Source organism: Podarcis bocagei (assembly GCF_964188305.1).
Source record: "Podarcis bocagei genome assembly, chromosome: 7".
Taxonomy (NCBI): Eukaryota; Metazoa; Chordata; class Lepidosauria; order Squamata; family Lacertidae; genus Podarcis; species Podarcis bocagei.
Genome location: NC_138132.1, coordinates 36,416,552 through 36,437,630, shown reverse-complemented (window position 1 = coordinate 36,437,630; position 21,079 = coordinate 36,416,552). Strand labels below are relative to the sequence as shown.

Here is a 21,079-nt window from a genome sequence, read left to right as displayed (position 1 = left end):
TTTCTTTTAAAAATTACTTTATTGAAACAATACTTTACAAACAAACCGACCATAAGCAAACAAACAAACAACAAAACAAAACAATGCAGTAACCGCATCAAAGAACAAACAAACAAGAAAAAACACCACATATTCTTTTGACTTCCATTCATCCCACTATGTTTTCTAGGCTTCATTTTTAATTTCACACTTTGTATTATCACTTCTTAATTTTAATTATCACTTATTTTACTCGTGTTCCCTATTGTCCTGCAAGGTTCAGTCTAGACTTGTCAAAGCGTTTAAGTTTTTACAATGTGTCTGTAAATATTCTTTAAAGACATTCCATTCTTTATTTAATCTCTGTTTTGAATCATCTCTTAAACTTCCAGTCACTTTGGCTAGTTCTATATATTCTATCATCTCCACCTGCCAGTCTAGTTTGATGGATATCACTTCTCCTTTCCAATTATTTGCTATCAAAATTCTAGCTGCCGTTGTTGCATACATGAAAATTCTTCTAGAGTTTTTCAGGATTTCATTGTACATGATTCTCAACAGGAAGGTTTCTGGTTTTTTGGAATGAAAATTTAAAGATTTTTAAAAGTTCATTATATATAATGTCCCAGAATTCTCTAACTTTCACACAGTTCCACCACATATGTAGCATTGTACCTTCTGACTTCTTACACCACCAGCAAACGCTCGATTATTATTTTTTTAATAATACATTTTGGCTAATTTGGCTGGGGTCAGCTACCATCTGTAAAACATTTTCATCAGATTTTTGTTCAGATTATAACATGCAGTGAATTTTATGTCTACCTTCCAGAGTCTTTCCTACACATCCATTTGGATATTATAGCCGAAGTCCTGGGCGCATCGAACCATAACTGATTTGTTAAATTTTCATCCCACGTTTCTCTAAGGAGCTCATGGTGGCGTACATGGTCCCCCCCCTTCTCATTTAATCCCAACAACCCTGTGAGGTAGGTTAGGCTGGGAGGAAATGACTGATCCAAAGTCACCCAGTGAGCTTCATGGCCGTGTAGGGATTTGAACCCTAGTTGACCAGGTCCTAGTCTGATACTCTAACCACTACATCACACTGATCTATTAGCGCAAACCAGACCCCACACCTGCTTGTCTTCTTTCTTGCATCCAGTCCAGCGTATGCCACTGCCCTTTGTCTCAGTGTTGCTATTGTAGAACTGAGTAAGGAACAGGAGGAGGAGGAAGGGGATAAAAGTAGAATTAAAAAGTCTCTGCCTCCCACAGCTTTGGCTTCACCTCCTGTTGGTCTCTCTGCCTTCCACTCTACCAGCCATTCAACGGAGTCCTGAACTGGGATAATGCTTGCTTGGATGGAAAAGTGTGTGTGTGTAGAAACTTGCATGGCTGGAATCTAACCTACTGCACTTGGCCACTGGTCAAGGATGGTGGGAGTTGCAGTTCCATCACCACCTGGAGATCAAAGTCTGAGGAGTGCTATGTTTTTAGCAAATACCATGAGCACCACTTCTCTCCTCTAATGTGAAAATGTTTGGCATTAGCCATGACCCTGTACCTGGCATCAAAGAGGGTGGGGAGAGTGCAATTCCAGGAAACAGGCAATTATGCGCAGATTAGATGCTTTCAGCAGTGGCTCAAAGGGACGCTGTGATGCTCATAAGGCCACTGTGGACCTACAGAAACAAATTATAACCCTCCCCCTTCTAAAGGCTCCGCAGTTAGTGAGATCTACCTCCACGGACGCGGGTGGTGCTGTGGGTTAAACCACAGAGCCTAGGACTTGCCGATCAGGAGGTCGGCGGTTTGAATCCCTGCGATGGGCTGAGCTCCGTTGCTTGGTCCTGCCAACCTAGTCGTTCAAAAGCACATCAAAGTGCAAGTAGATAACTAGGTACCACTCCGGCAGGAAGCTAAACAACGTTTCCGTGCGCTGCTCTGGTTCACCAGAAGCGGCTTAGTCATGCTAGCCACATGACCAGGAAGCTGTCTGCGGACAAACGCCAGCTCCCTTGGCCAATAAAACGAGATGAGCGCCACAACCCCGGAATCGGTCACAACTGGACCTAATGGTCAAGGGTCCCTTTACCTTTTACCTCCACATTCTAAATTCGCCTTTAATATCAAAAACGGAAGGGGAGAGGTGGGGGGGGGGGAGATGTAGCCTCTTATTTTATCTGGTCTGTGCTGGTGAGCATGGCTATTCCAAAATACGTTGAGCTGACTCTGCACAGAAGTCCACGGGGGTCTTAAGGGGGCACAGAGTAACTATGGCTTGCATCACGTTTGTTTCCCTGCCTTCGGCTTAGAATGATGGAAAGCGGAGCGGAGCTGCCTTGGGAGCTTCAGGGCAGAGACAGGATTTGAACCCAGATCTCCTCCTTCTCCTTCTAGTCCTGTATCCCCTGGCTCTTCTCCCCATAAAAGTTCCCATCACCCCCACCCATCCCGCCGCGACAATTCCCCACGGTGCTTGCAGGGGCTTATGGGAATTGGAGTCCAATCGAATTTTTACCTCCCGCCCCTTCCTCAAGCACTACCCACGTGCTAGGCAAGGAGGAAGTCCATTGGACGGACGGACCGGAGGGACTTACTCCTGAGTGGACAGAGGGCAGAGGCGTGGCCGGAGCTGGCCCGCCCTGGAGAGTCACGCCGCCTTCATGCTTTACCGACGTCATCCAACAAGAGCTCCCCGCCGGTCACTTCCAGGAGCGGGAGTTTGTGTGTGGTAAGGGGAATCGTACCAAACCTTTCGCCGTGACGTCACGGCCAGCTTCGGAGCGGTGCTGGCGAAGGGCAGCGAACTGACAAGCTGCGCTTGTGCCCGAGTCACCGGCGGCGGAAGTGCGTCACCGCCTTTCCCGGAAGTTGCTGCTGAGTATCTTCCGGCCGTCTGAACGTGGCCTGAGCTGCAGCAGGAACTGTTGCCGCCGCTGCGATGGTGAAGCCGGGATTCAAAGGCCGCGCCAGCATCAACCCCTCGCGGGCCAGCACCAACCCCGGTGAGTGAGTGGGGTGGGCGGGCAAGGGAAAGGAGGGAAGGTCGCCAGGTGGGGGTAGCCCCTCCGGGCTGGATCCTGCGCTCTCCCCACGGGGTGCTGGGCCTCGGCGCTGGTCCGCAGCAGAGCTGCAGGTGAGGCCGCACTTGGAAGAATGCGTCATGATGCATATGGGGGCAAAAAAAGGAAAGAAGAAAAAAAGGTATTAATTTTTCCTGAACTGGCGGGAAGTGACCAGGAACCTCAGGGTCGTAGTGGCCCAGCACGATGAGGATGTCGAAAAAGGTAAATTCCATGCTAGGGATCGTTAGAAAAGGAATTGGAAATGAAGCCGCCAATCTCATAATGCCATTATGCAAAACTATGGTGCTACTTCACATTGAATACTGTGAGCAGTTCTGGTTGCTTCACCTCCGAAAAGATATTGTAGAACTGGAAAAGGTTCAAAGAAAGGGCAGCTAAAATGATCAAGAGGATGAAGCAGTTCCCCAAGAGGAAAGGTTGCAGTGCTTGGGACTTTAGGAAAGGTGAGTAAGAGGTGACATGATAGAAGTTAATAAAAGTATACATGGCCTGGAAAAGCGGATAGAGAAAAGGTTTTCTTCCTGTCTGATAACACTAGTGCTCATGGGCATCCAAAGAAGCTGAATGTTGGATAACTCGGGTCACATAGAATGAAGTATTTATTAAAGCACGGAGTTAAACTCTGGAACTCGCACTCACAGGAGGCAGTGATGGCCACCAACTTGGATGGCTTTCAAAAAGGATTAGACAAATTAATGAAGAAGAGGGCTACCAATGACTACTAGCCAATATGTCTATGCTGTGCCTCCACAGTTGGAGGCAGCAATGCTTCTGAATGCCAATTGCCAGTATTCCACAGTAAGGAAGGTGCTCTTGTGCTTGAATCTTGCTTTTGGGTTTTGCATAGGCACCTGTATGGTTGGCTGCTGTGAGAAGAACAGGATTCTGGTCTAGCTGGAACCCTTTTGGCCTGATCCAGCAAGCTATTCTTATGGATCTTGACATAGCTGTTCAGGCCGTGTCTGAGCATTGCACTACCAGGTTTTATAGTATGGCCTTAACCAACCTGGTACCCTCAAGAGGTTGGGGCTACAATTCCCATCTGCCTCAGCTAGCTGAGGTGGGTGGGAGTTATAGCCTCAAACTTCTGGAAGGCACCAGGTGGGTGAAGTAGTACATTGAAAAGCTCTGTGGAGCCACTTAGGTCCATGGTGACAGAAGATGGTAGCATAGATGTCACAGGGGGAAACGGTTTTTCTTTTAACAGTTCCTTTTCTTCATCTTTGGTTACTTGTGTCCACACAAGCTGACACAGGTTCCTTCATTTGTACAATTCCTCACTTACACTAGAACTGACTGATGGTTCTTTTAATTTTTGGTCACCATTTAGTCACCATGTCTTTCATTTTCTCTCTCCCTCATCACGTTAGATCGGCCAAATGGCGCTGGAGGCCACAACATGCGGGACCGGGCAACCATCCGGCGCCTCAACATGTACAGGCAGAAGGAACGCAGGTGAGGCTGGGTGTGTGTATGCCATGAACTGCAATAAACACAGTACTGGCTGGAGGGTTTCCTAGTCAGGGCATTGAGGTTCCTGAAATGACAAATTCGTGGAGAGGACCATAATGGCTATGCTCTGCTTCCACAGCTGGAGGCAGCAATACTTTTGAACACTAGTTGCTGGAGACCACAGGAGGAGAGAGTGGTCTTGTGCTCTGGTCCTGCTCATGGGTTTCCCATTTGTGGCATCTGTTTGGCCACTGTGAAACTAGTGTGCTGGACAGGAGGCCTTTGGCCTGATCCACCAGGCTCTACATATGTTCTTGTGTAAAATGACATTTAAAGAGGACTTTTCCTGAGACCAGCAAATGTTTCACAATCATGTTTCATGAGGAAGCTTGATGCAGAAATTCATTTTAGTCAGTAAAAGGAAAGGGAGTCATTTATTAGTTGGTTCAGTTTACATCCTACACTTCATCAGTTCCATTGATCTCAGAGCAGGTTTTTTTTAATGATAATTTATTTAGTTATACCTCAGCCACATATCAACACGCTATAAAGCAGTGCTATTTTAACAAGATAAAGTAGAACAAATATCAATGCAGTGATAAGAATGCAGCAGAGCAGCACTAGTAGCTAGTGAAGTATTTGCTCAGCTCTCTCCTCTTACCAAAAGCCTGATTGAAAAAATGAGTTTTTAGAGTTTTGCGTCACATCTTCAAAGCAAATTCCATGGAGGTTTCTGGGAAAGAAAGGAAAAAAACTTGTTAGCAGCCACAGGAGGGAACAGTTTGGATTGGGTCTATGCAGGACGAAGGAAGTTCTAACCCTTTGCCCCTGTACAGTGGCCTAGATCCAAATCATCTTCTCTTGCCAGCTGCTATAACATGTGTAAGGGAAAAAGTACAATCTTAAGCGCTTAAGGCCTTAAGTCTTTTTCTCCATTGTTAATAGAAGTTCTGGGTTGGGATAGAATTTTGATCAGGGCTGTGACATAGGGCAGAGTTAGGTTGCTTCCTGCCTTCGTCAGCATGGCCTGGTTCCAAATTGTCTCTTCCATGGGGTTGTTTTTTGTAATATAAGAATATTGCAATATTCTGTCATACCATGTATGGTTTGCTCATACCATGTGAGGATGTTCATTAGGTCTTGTGGGTTACAAAGTATAAAAGCACAAAGCAAACGATGAAACAAAAAAAGTTAAATATTTACAACCAAGTCCTTCCCTAATTTTGAGAGAGCAATAGTGGTCACTCCAGAACAGTCTTCCCTTACTGCCATCTGTGGAAGCAAAAAGCCTGCCATTCCTCCAGTTCTCTTCTGGGTTGCAGCCCTGTGATTTTTCAGTTTTGCCTCCTATGAAAACCATGCTCTCCTGCAAGAAGCAGTGCTGGTTATACAAATAAATAAAAGCAAGCAACTGCATGTGCACATCAAATTGTGGTTCTTGCAGTCTGAATTCCTGCAGACTCCTGGCAGCTGACTTTTTGATCAGAAATCCAATAAACTAAAGCACAGTTTGTTGGTGGACTGCCTCATTCCTGCTGGGATGACTGTTGTGTGTGTGTGTGTGTGTGTGTGTGTGTGTGTTTTAAAAGGCTGCTCTAGGTAGATCCTTGTGTCCTCTTAAGCAAGAGCACATACATACTCAGGATAAAAGATTATAGATTTATTTAAAACTTCTATCAAGGAAAATATTCAGCATATGGACTCTCCCTGTAAGTTTACAACACCCATCAGTGCATCACAGGGAGCTGTTGTTGCAGGAGGTTGGACTAGATCACTTTTTTTTACTTTCCAACTCTATGGTTATATGATTCCATGAAAAGAAGTTGTCTGCCCAATTGTTGGTCTGTTAGTTTTTCTTATTTAAATCCTGTAAGTAATAAATCTACTTCCTCTGTAAGTTGCTGAATAGCTGGAGACCCCCAATCTGTTTCTTCTTTTCTTAAAGTAAAAATGAAAAGTGGTCCATTAGCATTAATAGTTATTCCCAGAATTTGCTTTAATTAGCATCCTTTTCATGTCGCAGCAAGAGATTAGTAAGCAGAAGTGGTTGTGGGGCTCTCCTTCAAGCTAGTTACTGTGGTGTGTTTGTTTCTTGGGTCAGCTATTCACTGCTAAAAGGGCACTTCCCCCACCCCACTTAGTTGAGACACAACTTTTGCTACCCCACCTTTCCTCAATGCCATTCTTGCCTGCTCTTCCCTCAAGATCATGTTCCCATGCTTTTCTGCTTCTGAGCTGACCTTGAGAGCAACTAACCTATTATTGCCCATTCAAACACCTCAGCGCTTGGCAGGAAAGGGTTTCGTGCTGACTCAGCACTTCAGAAGAGGCCACATGACATGCAGGTCTTTCCCCCATCACTGAGCCCGGGGAGCCACTGTTTTCGAAAGTCCTGTAAGCTGATTCAGATACAGGTTCTTAATAAACAGGGCTCAAGACCCTCTTGCCATCCCCTCTGCTCCCTCACCTGTTGCCCTGAAATACGGGATTGGCAGACATGCATCACGCCAGTGTTGCCGAGGAGAGTCACAGCCGCTTTGCCGGAAACCTAGATCTGGGTGAAGCTGCCCTTCTTCAGCTGCGAGGCTGAAGTCACTGCTGCCTCCTGTTTTCCTCAGACTTGGCGCCTGCTTCTGTACTGTCTGTAAACAAGTCGATTTCATGCCCCGTTGTGCAGCCGGCATGTGCTCTGTACCCCTGAGCAGGTGCTAAATGGAAGCAGCCTTGCTGTGTCTCCCCAAACATCTCCGCCTGTGAAAGGGGGCCAAGGGCAAAATGTGGAACCTCTTAGTGATGTGTTTTTCAGAGGCTCTGCTCCATTGCTTGGCGCGGCCTGTGGAAAAGTGTCAGCCTTGGGTAACAGGCATTCTTGCCCCCGCCTCGGTAACCCTCCTGCCCTCCCGCCTGACATGCAGCCAAGGAGCCCTTATTGCTTCCAGTTGTTCACCTGGAGCCGTACACTCAGCTCCCTTCTGCTCCGTCTTGTGTTTCGCTTGAGCGTTTGCCCTTTCCTTCAAGCCAAGGAGCAGGGGCAGGATGGAGGGACCAGCTTATTACTCCCCTGGGAGCCCTCATAGGTACGGTTTTGTTTCTGTCAAGTACATTTTCTGCAGTCCTCCAATTCCAAACACGTTTTACAATCTTAGCTGTGTTCGCCCTCTTAATACATCGGAATCTGCGAGTCGGCTGAGTGGTCCATCTAGCTCCTTATTGTCCACACTAATTGGCACCAGCTGATCGGAGTTCTTCCAGGGAAGGAATCTGGGACCTTTTGCAAGCAAAGTGTGTCCTCCGCTCCTGAGCCTTTGGCTCCCTGTTTCCAATTCAGGGTTGGGGAAACGGAAGCTGAAAGGGACTAGCTTCCCTCAGACAGGATCAAGCACAAGCCAGCTCTCCAGTGGCTGTTCTTTGTCTGCAGGAACAATCGTGGGAAAGTCATCCGGCCACTGCAGTTCCAGTCCACGGTGGCACCCGGCACGGTGGCAAGAGTGGAGCCCAACATCAAATGGTTTGGTGAGATTGTTTTTGGCTATGCTGTGGCACAGTTTTTTTTAGGATTTCTTCCTTGGGTGAAAGGCAGACGTGCAGGGACCCTAGTCAAAGAGCTGGGTTTGGATAAAGGCCACCTTGCACCTGCTCCTAAATAACTGCTTATTTCATCAAGCCCAAGGTGTGGGAGGCACCATATTGGGCCTGGGGTGCCCCCATTTATGGTTCTCTCAATGCAGGTAACACGAGGGTGATCAAGCAGTCGTCCCTCCAGAAGTTCCAGGAGGAGATGGAGACAGTGATGAAGGACCCCTACAGAGTTGTCATGAAGCAAACCAAACTGCCACTCTCTCTCCTCCATGACCGAATTAAGCCTCATGTAAGTCCTCCTCTTACCACCTTGTGGTGGGGACTCTTCTCTCCCCACAGCATCCAGGGCCCCTATTTTGTTCTTTTCTTGGGTGTGGTTGTATGCATGCTGGACTCTGGGGAAGACTTCTGGGTTACATTTCCCACGCATTCGCAGAGAAAAGCATATTCCAGTAGGCGTAATTGCAGTAGGTGCAATTAAAGGCCTAGTGAAGGTGTGAACATTGACTTTGCAAAATAACTCCACATAAAGGTTATTCTCTAGTTCACCAGTGCACAGATGCCGACATGCCCAGAGAGGAGGGGGGCAGCCTTTGTTAGGCTTTGTTGCCTGAGTGTCCGTGTCCCTCCTCATCTTAGTCCATTCATGTAAACCATGTGTCATTTTGTGATTTGCACCTGCTGAATTGCTTGTCTCTGTAAACCCCCATCTAGACTTTTCTCCCTTCCCGCAAAACTCCCCAGTGCCTGTGGGCTGCTTCCGAGTGAGTAGGAGCCTTCCTTTGGTTCCAAGCCTGATTGGCTGGAGGAGGGCCCTGTAGAATATGATTACGTTTGCAACTTATAGATGTAAACTGAGTTGCAGCGTGGCTGCTCGCCCTTTGCCAGGAGGTGCCCAACATGCAAGGGCTCAGTAAACCTGGGGGGGGGGGGTGTTTCTTGACCCATCTATTCCAGCACCATGTTCTTATACTGGCCTCTCAGTTGCCCATAGAGGAAAGCTACAGGAACCCTCTCCCCTCCTGTGCCTTAACAATAATAATAATAATAATAAATTTTATTTATACCCTGCTCTTTCCGGCCAGAGCCGGGCTCAGGGCTGCTAACACCAATAAAATTACAGTAAAATCATAATAGGGAAAAAATACCAATTTAAAACACAGGTTAAAATGCAATTTATAATGCAGTCTCATTTTAAAAGTAGCCCATAGATCAAAACCATAAGGGGAGGGAAAACATAAGGGTCAGACTGAGTCCAAACCAAAGGCCAGGCGGAACAGCTCTGTCTTGCAGGCCCTGAGGAAAGATGTCAGGTCCCGCAGGGCCCTAGTCTCTTGTGACAGAGCATTCCACCAAGTCGGGGCCAGTTCTGAAAAGGCCCTGGCCCTAGTTGTGACCAATTTAACCACCTTGCAACCTGGGACCTCCAAAATGTTGTCATTTGTGGACCTTAAGGAGAGTCGGTTCTGTAGGTATGTGGATCCTAGGCCGCATAGGGCTTTAAATGCAACTGGCATTTGGAAGCATTGCTGCCTTGAACCGTGGAGGCAGAGCAAAGCCATCATGGCTAGTAGCCACCAATTGCCCTCCTCCTCCATGCATTTGTCTAATCTTCTTTTAAAGCCCTCCAAGTTGGAGGCCATTGCTGCCCTCTGTTGCATGCCAGGTGTGTTCATGTGGAACATGTATGCGGTCTGTGGTGTTTCTCTGGTAGCCAGATGTGCCAATTCCCAACTCCGGGCCATTGCCCAGGCCTGGCACTGAAGAGGAGGCCGCTTGGCTCTGTCCTCTGGCTTCTTAGGTCCGCCCCACAGCCGGTGCCTTTCATCTCAAGCCCAACATTCCCTCTGCTCTGGCCCACGAGCCGGGCTCTTTCTTCTACGCATACTGAGCTCTCGCAGGACAATTTTGTTTTCTCACGAGTTTCCATGTGTCTCCAATAAAAGGAAAACATCCTAAATTAAGAAAAGAGTTCTGTGTAACTTGAGTGCACATCACTTAAATGAGCAAGCCTTGCTCTCTGTAGGAGATTCGCTTCCAAGAAAAGGGCTGGCCCTTGCAGCTGGACTTTGAAAGAACAAAGCAAAATGGGAGGCAGATTCTCCCTGACAAATCTGGGCCGTGGCTGGATCTGGAGCCCTCTTCGATGGAACTGAGCAGAGAGAGCAGAGGGATTTGCACCCTTGTAGCTTTAATTGCGTTGGACTGAGCGAATGGTAATCTTAATAATAAGAGAAATGGAGCAGGTCTTTCTGGCAAGCCCCAGGGCTGTGGCTCAGGTCTGCTGGGCCGCTGCTCTCAGAAAAAACCCCAAACAACAACAGAACAGGGGCAGTACGTTGTCCAAATCAGTTTAACTTGGGTGTCTTGTTCTGAGCCAGGGCAAATGAGGTGTGACTTCTCCCTCCCCCCCCTCCTTGCCTTTCAGAATTCCAAAGTCCACATTCTCGACACAGAAACATTTGAAACTACATTTGGCCCCAAAGCACAAAGGAAGCGGCCCAACCTCTCGGCAAGTGATGTGCAGTCCCTGGTGGAAAACGCCACAGCTGGAGCCAGCAGCTATGACCAAGAAAAGGACAGGGATCGGGTGACAGAAGATACTGGAGTGAGGTGAGCCCCTGGAGCATCCTCCTAGGGAAGGGGATCCCTCTCCCGTCTCTTTTTCTTTCTCTCCTCCCCTCCCCTCAAGGGCCCCGTTGGCTGAGTTAGCAAGACAGGAATTGGAGCTTTTTACCCTGAGTCAAAGGCAGGGCTAACTGGTTTTTTTCCTGTCTCATGGACTGGGCTGGATCACTCCCTCAGAACAGGCTAGCTGAGAGCCTGTGTGGTTTAGTGGTTACAGCATCAGACTAAGACCTGAGAGACCAGGGTTCAGATCCCCATTCATCTCACTGGGTGTCCTTGGTCCAGTCACAGCCTCTCAGCCTAACCTACCTCACAGGCTTGTTATGACACCTTCAACTGCTTCTTTGCAGGGAGGAGGCGCGAGAGGAGATCTACAAGAAGGGGCAGTCCAAGCGCATCTGGGGAGAACTGTACAAGGTAGGCTCTGTGGAACTGTGGGAAGGAGGGCAGTTCCCATCTCTCAGCCGGAACGTGACCCAATAGGTCCCTTCAGTTGCTCTCCATCCATTTGCTTCTGGGAAGGGCCTTGCAGAGGTAATCCCTGCTGTGATGTTCTGTGTGCTGCTTCCTTCCTTATGACTTCAGGCTTATACAGGGGAGGCATGATGACAGTGCGGCGTAGCGGTTTCAGTCTAGGGCCCGGGAGACCAGAGCTCAAATCCCTACTTGGCCATGAAGCTTGGCCTGCCTCACAGGGCTGCTGTGGGGATAAAATGAGAAGGAGAACTATGTTTGTCACCTTGAGCTCCTTGGAGGAAGGGGGAAATAAAAGCAGTTAATCAATAGCAACAGCACCTCTGGGTCCCAGCTCAGCTCACTGAGGCCCTCTGACCTCTCCTTTAAACTGTTGCTGCTGCATTTTCCTTATCTCTGCTGTGTCCAGAGTTCTGTGTTCATAGCAGCACTCAGCCACTTCCCTTAGCTTACACATGCACTTGTTTTTGTGTGTATGAGAGAGAATGTGCACCTTATGTTTTCAGACAACCTCTTTGTTCAGAAGTCTTTGGTAATGTAAAACAGCCAGAGCAGAACTCCTGTTCCCCATTCCACTAACCTCTGAATGCAGCGTGGTGAATTTCAGCAGTTTGAGTGTGGGAGCTGGACCTCTTTGCAATAGATGCTCTTGTGTTTTCTGCAAGCTAAGCTGGTCCTGATCCTGGAGCCTGGTCTTTCTCCCTTTCCATGCTGGACTGCAAAAGTAGGCAGTCGAATTAGTTTCCCTTCCGTGTTCTTTCCTGTTTGGAAGAGTACGAGGGCTGCTGAAGGTAGCTAGACTGTGGGGCCTGATGGTGGCCTGAGCCAGTCTGTGGCAGTGGGTCTGGGTTGCTGATAGGACTGTGCAATAAATAAGTGTTTAAACAAGGCAGGCAATAGGCTTCCCAGGGGGCACCTCAGCTGAACCTGTACAGATAATTTGCAGGCAGTGTCTCACTCTTTCAGATCCACTGGTATCTTTCCACTTAAAAAAAGGTAAAAGTACCTCTGACCATTAGGTCCAGTCGCGGACGACTCTGGGGTTGTGGTGCTCATCTCGCTTTACTGGCTGAGGGAGCCGGTGTTTGTCCAGAGACAGCTTCCAGGTCATGTGGTCAGCATGACTAAGCTGCTTCTGGCGAACCAGAGCAGCTCATGGAAACACTGTTTACCTTCCCACCGGAGCAGTACCTAATTATCTACTTGCACTTGACGTGCTTTCGAACTGCTAGGTTGGCAGGAGCAGGGACTGAGCAACGGGAGCTCACTCTGTTGCGGGGATTCGAACCGCCAACCTTCTGATCAGCAAGCTCTAGGCTCTGTGGTTTAGACCACAGTGCCACCCACGTCCCTATCTTTCCACTTAGAGCTCAGCTAGTTATGCAGAGCCTGCTAACAATCCAGGAGCAACACCCCTCCCTCCCACCACAATCAAAGATCCAGCATAAACAAAGAACTAGGAAGGCTTCTTTCTTCACTCACACTCACCCCCACCATGAAAAAAAGAGGACAGAGTTTTTAATTTTTATTTTCTGGTGGTGTTTATGTTGTTGGTTCCCCCTAAATAGCTTTCCTCCATATTAAAAAGGATGGTTTTTTAAAAAATATTTAAAGGAGACTATCTTTTTGCTTGCTTGCTCTCCCTCCCTCCCTCTGATAACAAAACAGGAGAGATTGGTGGGGTGAGGGCTTTTGGGGGAGCCCTGTGGGAGGGGGAATGGAAGGGAGAATACTTAGCTGGCTGCCTTATGCTGAAATGGGAGGTTGGGTACTATGTGAGAATGATGGAGGAGTGTGTTTTTCAGTAAGCAGTGCAAGCAAATACAGTGGTACCTCGGGTTACAGACACTTCAGGGTACAGACTCCACTAACCTAGAAATAGTACCTCGGGTTAAGAACTTTGCTTCAGGATGAGAACAGAAATTGCGCAGCAGCAGCGTGGCGGCAGTGGGAGGCCCCATTAGCTAAAGTGGTGCTTCAGGTTAAGAACAGTTTCAGGTTAAGAATGGACCTCCGGAACAAATTAAGTTCTTAACCCGAGGTACCACTGTATGTTTCTACTCACAAGCAAGTCCTACTGAATTCAACAGGGCTTACTCCCAGGTAAGTGGAAATAAGCTTAGTTGAATTCTGGGGTTTATGCATGCATAGATTCCACTTAGTCCTTTGAGTGGGGAAGCAGATGTAACTTGACTAGTAAATCACTTAGGCTACTCTTAAATTGGCGTTCCGTGTGCTGCGCTGGCTCGCCAGATGCAGCTTGTCACGCTGGCCACGTGATCCGGAAGTGTCTGCGGACAGCGCTGGCTCCCGGCCTCTAGAGTGAGATGAGCGTACAACCCTAGAGTCTGGCAAGACTGGCCCGTACGGGCAGGGGTACCTTTACCTTTTTACTCTTAAATTATTTGAAAATAGATTGAATATATTATATGGGAGTTCATTTAATATTTTTATTAAATCTACTACTTCCTTACATTTTAAGGCCCTCTGCTGTCACAGGGTACCACAGCCCACCCTCCGCCACTGCATGGAGGTATGGGGGACCCTCTGCTGCTGAAGGGAGGCCCAGCAAGGCCCTCCACTGCTGCAGGTGTATATTGTGATATGTCGAGATATCGTGATGTTTAGCTGGTGATATATCATGATGTTGAAAACCAGATATTGCCTAGCCCTAGTCGCTGAGATTCTGTGGAAAGTTTCCTTCTAGTCTAATGTGTGTCCCTTGCCCTCTCTGTGCCCTTCCAGGTCATTGATTCATCAGATGTCGTTGTGCAAGTGCTGGATGCCAGAGACCCCTTGGGAACCCGCTCCCCCCATGTGGAGACTTACCTGAAGAAGGAGAAGCCCTGGAAGCACCTAATTTTTGTCTTGAACAAGTGTGACCTTGTGCCCACATGGGCCACGGTGAGTCTCGTAAAGGAGGGGTGCTTGCTGGCAGAGCCAGGAAGGAAGGCTGCCCTTTGATGGCTTCCTGCCAAATTCCCCTGGAAATGGCCTTGTCAACCCCAGAAGCTGCTAGGTCTGAAACAGTTCCTTGGAGTGGAGCGAAGGGTTAGGCCACAGCTCCCCTGGGTGGGGGCTCATTGGCAGGGAAACCAATTTTGGAAGTGGGATTTGGATTTTGGAAGTAGGATTTGAACATTTCCAAAGTGCTAGATAGACCTGCAGAGCAGGCTTTTCGTGTCTGGGAGTCTTTCGCTATGATCCCTGCGTAGCAGGGCTGTTGGACTAGTTGACCCTTTGGGTCCCTTCCTACTCTGCACTTCCATGGTTCTGTGATTCTATGAGTAGCTGTGCCTTGTGAAGTGGGATGCTGAATGGCGCACTCTTTCCTTCTCCTAGAAACGCTGGGTGGCTATTCTCTCCCAGGAGTACCCAACTTTGGCCTTTCACGCCAGCCTCACAAACCCCTTCGGAAAAGGGGCCTTCATTCAACTCTTGAGACAGTTTGGAAAGGTAAGGCACATCTTTGTTTCAAAGGTGCATTGCAGTGGCGTGCAGTCACTAAGACTAGGCTTGTCCCCTAAATGTTCCCCTGGTGCCTCTTTCCCAAAGCCCGGAAAGCTTCTGCCTGGCTTAGGGAGGGAGGTGCGAGGCTCCAATGGGTCCAAGATCCATCCTGCCATCTTCCCAAAGCCCATCTGGTTTTTGAAAGGAGGCTGGAGGGCTCCATCATCCTGTCACATCCCTGGTACCTGTTTGGCCTCCCTCCTTGCTCTTCTCCAGAGTAAACTGGGGAAGGGGCATAGCTCAGTGTGCAGAAGGTCACTGGCATCTCCAGGAAAGGCTGGGGGAGGCTTCTTCTCTGAAACCCTGGAGAACCATTGCGGCCGCTTAGTGTAGAGGATGCTGATTTTGTTCAGGGCAGTTTCCGTTCTTCTTTGGTGAAGTTAAGGATTGCTGTGTCCTCTAAGAGAAAGAGGTCTATTGGTGGCTACTAGCCACAATGGATAAGCTCTGCCCCTACATTTAGAGGCAGCAATGCTTCTGAATATTGGTTGCTAGAAACCGCAGGAAGGAAGAGCACTCTTCCTGCTTGCAGGTTTCCCTTGGGGGCACCTGGTTTAGAACAGGATGCTGGATTAGATGGGCCACTGGCTTGAACATACAGCAGCTGTTCCCAATAGCTGATTCAGAAAACCAGCACCCCTCTCCAGGTTGGACGTCTCCTGTTTGAGGAGGCCAAGTGGATGCTATGCCCACACACGTCCTTCTCTCCCAACAGCTGCATGTGGACAAGAAGCAGATCAGTGTGGGCTTCATTGGCTACCCCAATGTGGGAAAGAGCTCTGTGATCAACACACTCCGTTCCAAGAAGGTCTGCAATGTGGCTCCCATTGCTGGCGAGACAAAGGCAAGTGGCCTTCTTCTTCATCCCCAAAAAGTGGGGGGTGGGGGCTCATGTTTAATCTCCAGTAGGCAAAGGCGAGGGCGAGTTGCTAAAGGTGGCTCTCCCCCTCCTCCTTCAATCAATCCCTACTGTCATCAAGGAGGAAATGCTGCTTCTTAATCTCCAGGGAGCAACCCCTGAAGGTGTTTGACTCTCCTTCCCCCAGCAGTGCTGAGGTGGGAGAGAGAGGGAGAGCACATTAATTAATCTCTGCTGAGCAGCCCCAGTTTAAAGTAGCTGCTACCACATTCATTTTCAGGTGAATAAGGAGGGCCAAGTTGATGCCATTCTTTCATCCTACAGGTGTGGCAGTACATCACCTTGATGCGCCGCATCTTCCTCATTGACTGCCCAGGTGTGGTGTACCCCTCCGGTGACACAGAGACGGACATTGTGCTGAAGGGAGTGGTGAGTAGTGGAAGGGACAAGCGTTGAAAGGAGCAGGTGCTTCTCTCCTAACCTAGCCCTGGTTTATTATTTATTTCTCTGAATTTATATCCCACCTTTTTCTCTAAAGAGCTAAAGGTGGCATATATATGGCTTTCAGCTGCCTCATTTTATTCCTACAACAACCCTGTGAGAGGCAGTGACTGGCCATCAAGGTCACCCAAGGTCCTAGTGCAACACTAACCACTACAGTACTCTGACTCTCCATATTTGTTGTCTACCATATTTCACTATCAAAAAGGTGCTGAGGATTAGGATACTTGAATTGTCTTTGCAGAGGCTTCCTGGCTCCTCAACATCTGGCAGAGGGGACACACAGGCCCATCAGAACCCCTGCCTTTGCTCGTTGGAGCCACCCTGCATCGTTCTCACTGCTGCAGCTGTGCCCCAAATGCCCCAATGCCATGGTAATGAGCTGCTTTTCTTATCTCCAGGTTCAAGTGGAAAAAATCAAGTGCCCGGAAGACCACATCGCTGCCGTGCTAGAAAGGGCCAAGCCAGAATACATCAGCAAGACGTACAAAGTGGACTTCTGGGAGAATGCAGAGGACTTCCTTGAGAAGCTGGCCTTTCAGATGGGGAAGCTGCTCAAGGTGAAGGAGGAGAGCCTGCCTTTCCTTCTTGGGGAGTGTGGGTGGAGGGTTATACGGCCAGGCTGTCATGGAAGAAGTCACTTGCTTGGGCTAGCTAGCTGCTGAACTGCAATTTGATTGGGGAAGCCCTGTAGCTCAGTGGCAAAGCATCTGTCTTGCAAGAAGGTCCCAGGTTCAATCCCCAATGGAATCTCCCAAGTAGGCTTCTCTCAAACCCCGGAGAGCTGTTGCTAGTCAGTGTAGACAGTACCGAGCTAGATAGAATGAATATAAGGCTAGGTTCCTGTGATTAATAGGCCAGGAATATATGTACTTTGGAAGCAATGTCAATAATAGGAAAGTGTTTCATCAGAGGAAGAATGAGAAGAGCAAGCAGGCACTCTTTGGTCACTTGTCTCTTTCCAGGAATCCATCCATCCAAGTGACAGGTGTTGGCTACATGGGGAAAGGTATGCTTGTGGGGTTCTAGAGAAAATGGGGTTGCAATCTATCCCTCATAAGTATCCCCACCTTCTTGCTGTAGCCAGAACCTGCCTCTTGTGAGCTCAATAATGAGACTCCACCTTTCCTTTTAGAGAGTTTCAGCAGAGAGGCCCCTTTTTTCACAAATGTCTATGCTTTGTGGGTCTGAAAGCACTGTCCCACTGCCATTTCAGGGAGGAGAGCCTGATGTGAGCACAGTGAGCAAAATGGTGCTGAATGACTGGCAGAGAGGCCGCATTCCTTTCTTCGTGAAGCCCCCAAATATGGAGCAGGGCTCCCAGGTAAGAGCTGCATGTTTAAGGTGGGTGAGCAAAGGTGCCATCTGATTTCTCAGTCCCAGTGCGGTCGCGGCTGGAATTCTTTGGAAAACAGAAAAGATGGGATATAAATCCTCCAAAAAAATAATTGATTTTGAACAACATGTAACGTAAACTGGTGAGCAATATCTAAGCAAGTGGAGCAGAATTGATTTTGCCTGGTCCTCATTTGGATGGCAAGCAACTCTTGGACTAATAAATCACCCTTGTCCATCAGCCATGGCAGAAAACAGGATGATCTTACTGGCCAAGTGATTTTACTCAAAAGGGGGGCAGGGGCAAAACATTCCCATCTGCCCTCATGGTAAAAAGGACAGGACAAATGAAAATGAGACAGCACTGAAGACCAGGCTAGTCCCACTGTTTCGGTGTTTTGGGGGGTCCTACATCAAATACCTTACACTTCTAAAATCACAGTAGAAGGTGATGCTTTCTTTAATTGTAACAAAAGTCACTGCTGTTTTGTTTACTAGTAGTTCTTTGCTGCAAACCAAACCCATGGAGAAAATCAGGAGTCCTCCCCCACCACCCCAAAATAAAATAAATTCAGGTGATTTTTGCAAATATAAAGGGATGGTTTCTAAAAGGAGCTTTGGGTCAAGCCAAAAACTCTAATCTGGAATCCCTGGCCCTTAATCCTAGAGATGTAGGGGAAGGAGCACTTGGTACGTGTTTAAGGTGGAAGGAGAATCAAAGAGCATATCTAATCTGCATTTTGATCAGTTTTTGAAGCTGGACCCTGCTGAGGTGCAATTACAGACCCAGCAGTGGGAAGTAAGATGTTCTGGAGTGGAACTGACACATTGGCATGTGGGTGTGGGTGTTGGTAATTGTGGCTCCCAGAGATGCTTCCTTCCCTTCATCTTCCAGCCCACAGGTGCTGCTTTGGAAGTGCCCGCTGCTGCCAGTCTGAGCGAGAGCCCTGGGGAGAGCCTTGTTTCGACGGAGACAGCTGCAGCAGAGCCCAGGGGCGATGAGGGCCCCCCACAGGAAACGAAATGGCCCTTGTCCCATGTGCGGCAGAACTTTGGAAAGCTCCATGTGGCCCCTCAGTTCTTGAAGGAGGACCTGATCCCCGTGGATGTGCTTGATGTTGATGGGACGGACAGTGATCCAGAAGAGGAGGAGGAGGAAGAAGATGGGGAGGAGGAAGGGCACTCCCAGCTTGGCAAGACAGATAACAGGCCCTCCGGCAAGGAAAGCACCAGGCAGGACCCAAAGGCAGTGCTGAAATCCCTGGATGAGAAGATTGCCAAGTACAAGAAATTCTTGGACAAGGCCAAGGCCAAGAGGTTCTCGGCAATAAGGTAGTGGCTTTTGCGCTGTCCCTGGGAGTGGGATGGAGCTTGGTTGAGCTTGATAGTTACATGGGTGTAAAAGTCCAAAAAGTGGAGGCTAAGCTTCTGTCCAGCCATTATGTTGCCTTTCCGACCCAGTGGCAGCTGAGGCAATCCAGCTGGCCACAACATGCCATGAGCAGAGATTTGATGACTTGGCCCAGCCACATACTGCAGAGGAAGGCTTTTGCTGTCCCAGGCATTGCTTGCCCCCCCCCCCCCGGCCTTGATTTTGGGAGGTGGTCTTGCTCCATCAGCGAGTACTCTTCTGGGGACAAAATTGAATTTGCGACAAGGCTAGTGTGCTCTTGTGCCACAACCTTCAGTGTCTCTCTTTCCCAGAGTATGTGATGTGTGCGACTCCTGCACTCCTGCAGAGGTGGATGGTATTGCTAAATTGTGACTGTCGCAGATGGTATGCCTGCTTAGATGGCAAGGTCTGTGTGTGTCTGTGTCAGAATGCCAGCTGTGTGCAGGTTTTTGCAAGGGCCTAAATGCCCACCTCCTTGCCTTGCAGAATTCCCAAAGGACTGAGTGAAAAAGTCTTTGCAAAATCACAGTTGGACTCTGGTGCAGTTGCAAGTGATGAAGCTGCAGGTAGGTTGGCATTATGACAGCACTGGGAGGTCTCCATCTGAGAGCTCACCCACAAGAGGCCCGTCCTGCCTGTAATCCCATGGTGAGAGGGGATGGCCTGCTCCCGGCTGTCCTTGGCTGTGCTCCTTCCACTACGCAGTCCTGAGTGACTGGGAAACACAATTGAAAGCTCTACATCAAGGGAGGGGTCAATTATTAATAAGAATATTATTTATTAAATTTATATACTGCCCTTCTTCCAAGGATCACAGAGCGCTTTACAGTATAAGGCAAACAACAAACAAAACAATACCCACCAACTTCCATTTAATAAGGCCATAAATTGTTTCTTTAGTCAAAGGCTTGGGAGAAGAGGAATGTTTTAACCAGGCGACCATAGATCTATAATGAAGGCGCTAGGCGAGTCTCCCCAGGAAGAGCATTCCTCAGATGGGAAGCCACAGCAGAAAAGTTCCATTCTTGTGTTGCCACCCTCTGGACCTCTTATATTCTATGGATTGGGCTGTCATCGGCCTAAGTAGTTGCAGGAAGGCCTTACGTCTTTGGGAACCCCTAGCCACTCATCACCCTGCAGTGCTTGGCAGTTTGGAAAAGCTCCAGCCATCGGCCTGAGCAGAACCACAAGTTTCTGGAGCATTTTGCCTCACACATTCTTGAAATGCTGCTTTTAGGGAGCCCGAGGAAAGCTGAGAAAAGAGGACGGCAAGAGGATGGTGAACAGGACCAGGGTGCCTGTCCGGTGAAGGTTTGCAAGAAACAGAGTTCCAAAGAGGTAGGTGCCAACAGTATCTTTCTGCAGCTCCCACAGTTTCAGGGCAAGGGGGGCTTTTGCAGCTTATGCACAAAAATTTGTACAGCATGTTACGTGGAAGGGAAAATATTCACTGTGTAAACCCACCTTTTGTTCCTTTTAAATAACAATGAATTTGCCCATTCATTTGCACATGGCAAAATGACATGGGCTGTGGCAGCAGTGATGCTTTCCTTTGACTGACTAAAGTGGGGAGGGGTCAGGGCATGTTCCCTCTTCCACAGTCTCCTGTGTCCCCACTGCATCTGATGGGTGAGATTGTCCAATTAAAAACAAATTGCCAAAGAGGGTAGCACAAACTTTCTTTGCTTCTTTCACAGAGGAGAAGAGCAGAGCGGCAGCAGCATTCAAAGAAAGTCGGTGTCCGATACTATGACACACATAATGTCAAAAACAAAAACAGGAACAAGAAGAAACCCAACTCAGCAGGACAGAAATCAAAAACTAAGAGAAATAAACACAAGTAATAGTTTTCTGATCTAGACGCCTTTCTGTCCAGTTTTCTGACTGAAAATAGGGATTCAGCTTTAGCCCGCATGTTGTGTCTATGCGGTATTCCTGTGCTCTCAAATTATAGGTTCTCTAATGTTAAGGGACATGTTTCCTGTGTGTTTTTGGCAGATGGAGAAATTTTTATATAGAACCTTGAACTAGCAGATGCTTCTGTAATTGGAGCTACAAATCATTGATAGAGCACATACCTGCATGTAAATAAATAAACCTGCCATAAAAGGAGATGGGATCAGTTAGCTCTGCTTCAGTGGGAAGACTTTGACCCTTGTTAAACCTCTGGCTAGGAAATTAAGAAATGAAGCAGCAGCAAGTAAAACTGCTCATTTCCTGAGTTAAACTATGGAACTTGCCCAAACACAAAGCTGTGATAGCCACCAATTTGGATGG

At 48.2% G+C, this 21,079-nt stretch overlaps 1 protein-coding gene across 1 annotated transcript; it reads left to right on the top strand.

The window, feature by feature from the left end:
• The first annotated feature begins 2,782 nt into the window (after positions 1 to 2,782).
• On the top strand, positions 2,783 to 20,661 carry GNL2 (G protein nucleolar 2). Its single transcript, XM_081203664.1, has 16 exons — positions 2,783 to 2,990; positions 4,442 to 4,526; positions 7,942 to 8,036; positions 8,252 to 8,391; positions 10,531 to 10,715; positions 11,081 to 11,147; positions 13,950 to 14,108; positions 14,547 to 14,660; positions 15,430 to 15,558; positions 15,898 to 16,002; positions 16,476 to 16,634; positions 17,291 to 17,398; positions 18,305 to 18,741; positions 19,289 to 19,368; positions 20,040 to 20,140; positions 20,500 to 20,661. Exons 1-16 carry the CDS (start codon positions 2,927 to 2,929, stop codon positions 20,644 to 20,646), a joined length of 2,175 nt encoding a protein of 724 aa, XP_081059790.1. The 5' UTR covers positions 2,783 to 2,926; the 3' UTR covers positions 20,647 to 20,661.
• Positions 20,662 to 21,079: the final 418 nt, after the last annotated feature.

Bases quoted from the DNA above. Each gene is read 5' to 3' on its own strand.
- GNL2 (XM_081203664.1), top strand. From the start codon at position 2,927: ATGGTGAAGCCGGGATTCAAAGGCCGCGCCAGCATCAACCCCTCGCGG. The intron at 11,148-13,949 runs GTAGGCTCTGTG...GTGCCCTTCCAG, and splicing joins TCTGGGGAGAACTGTACAAG to GTCATTGATTCATCAGATGT. The intron at 17,399-18,304 runs GTAAGAGCTGCA...TTCATCTTCCAG, and splicing joins ATATGGAGCAGGGCTCCCAG to CCCACAGGTGCTGCTTTGGA.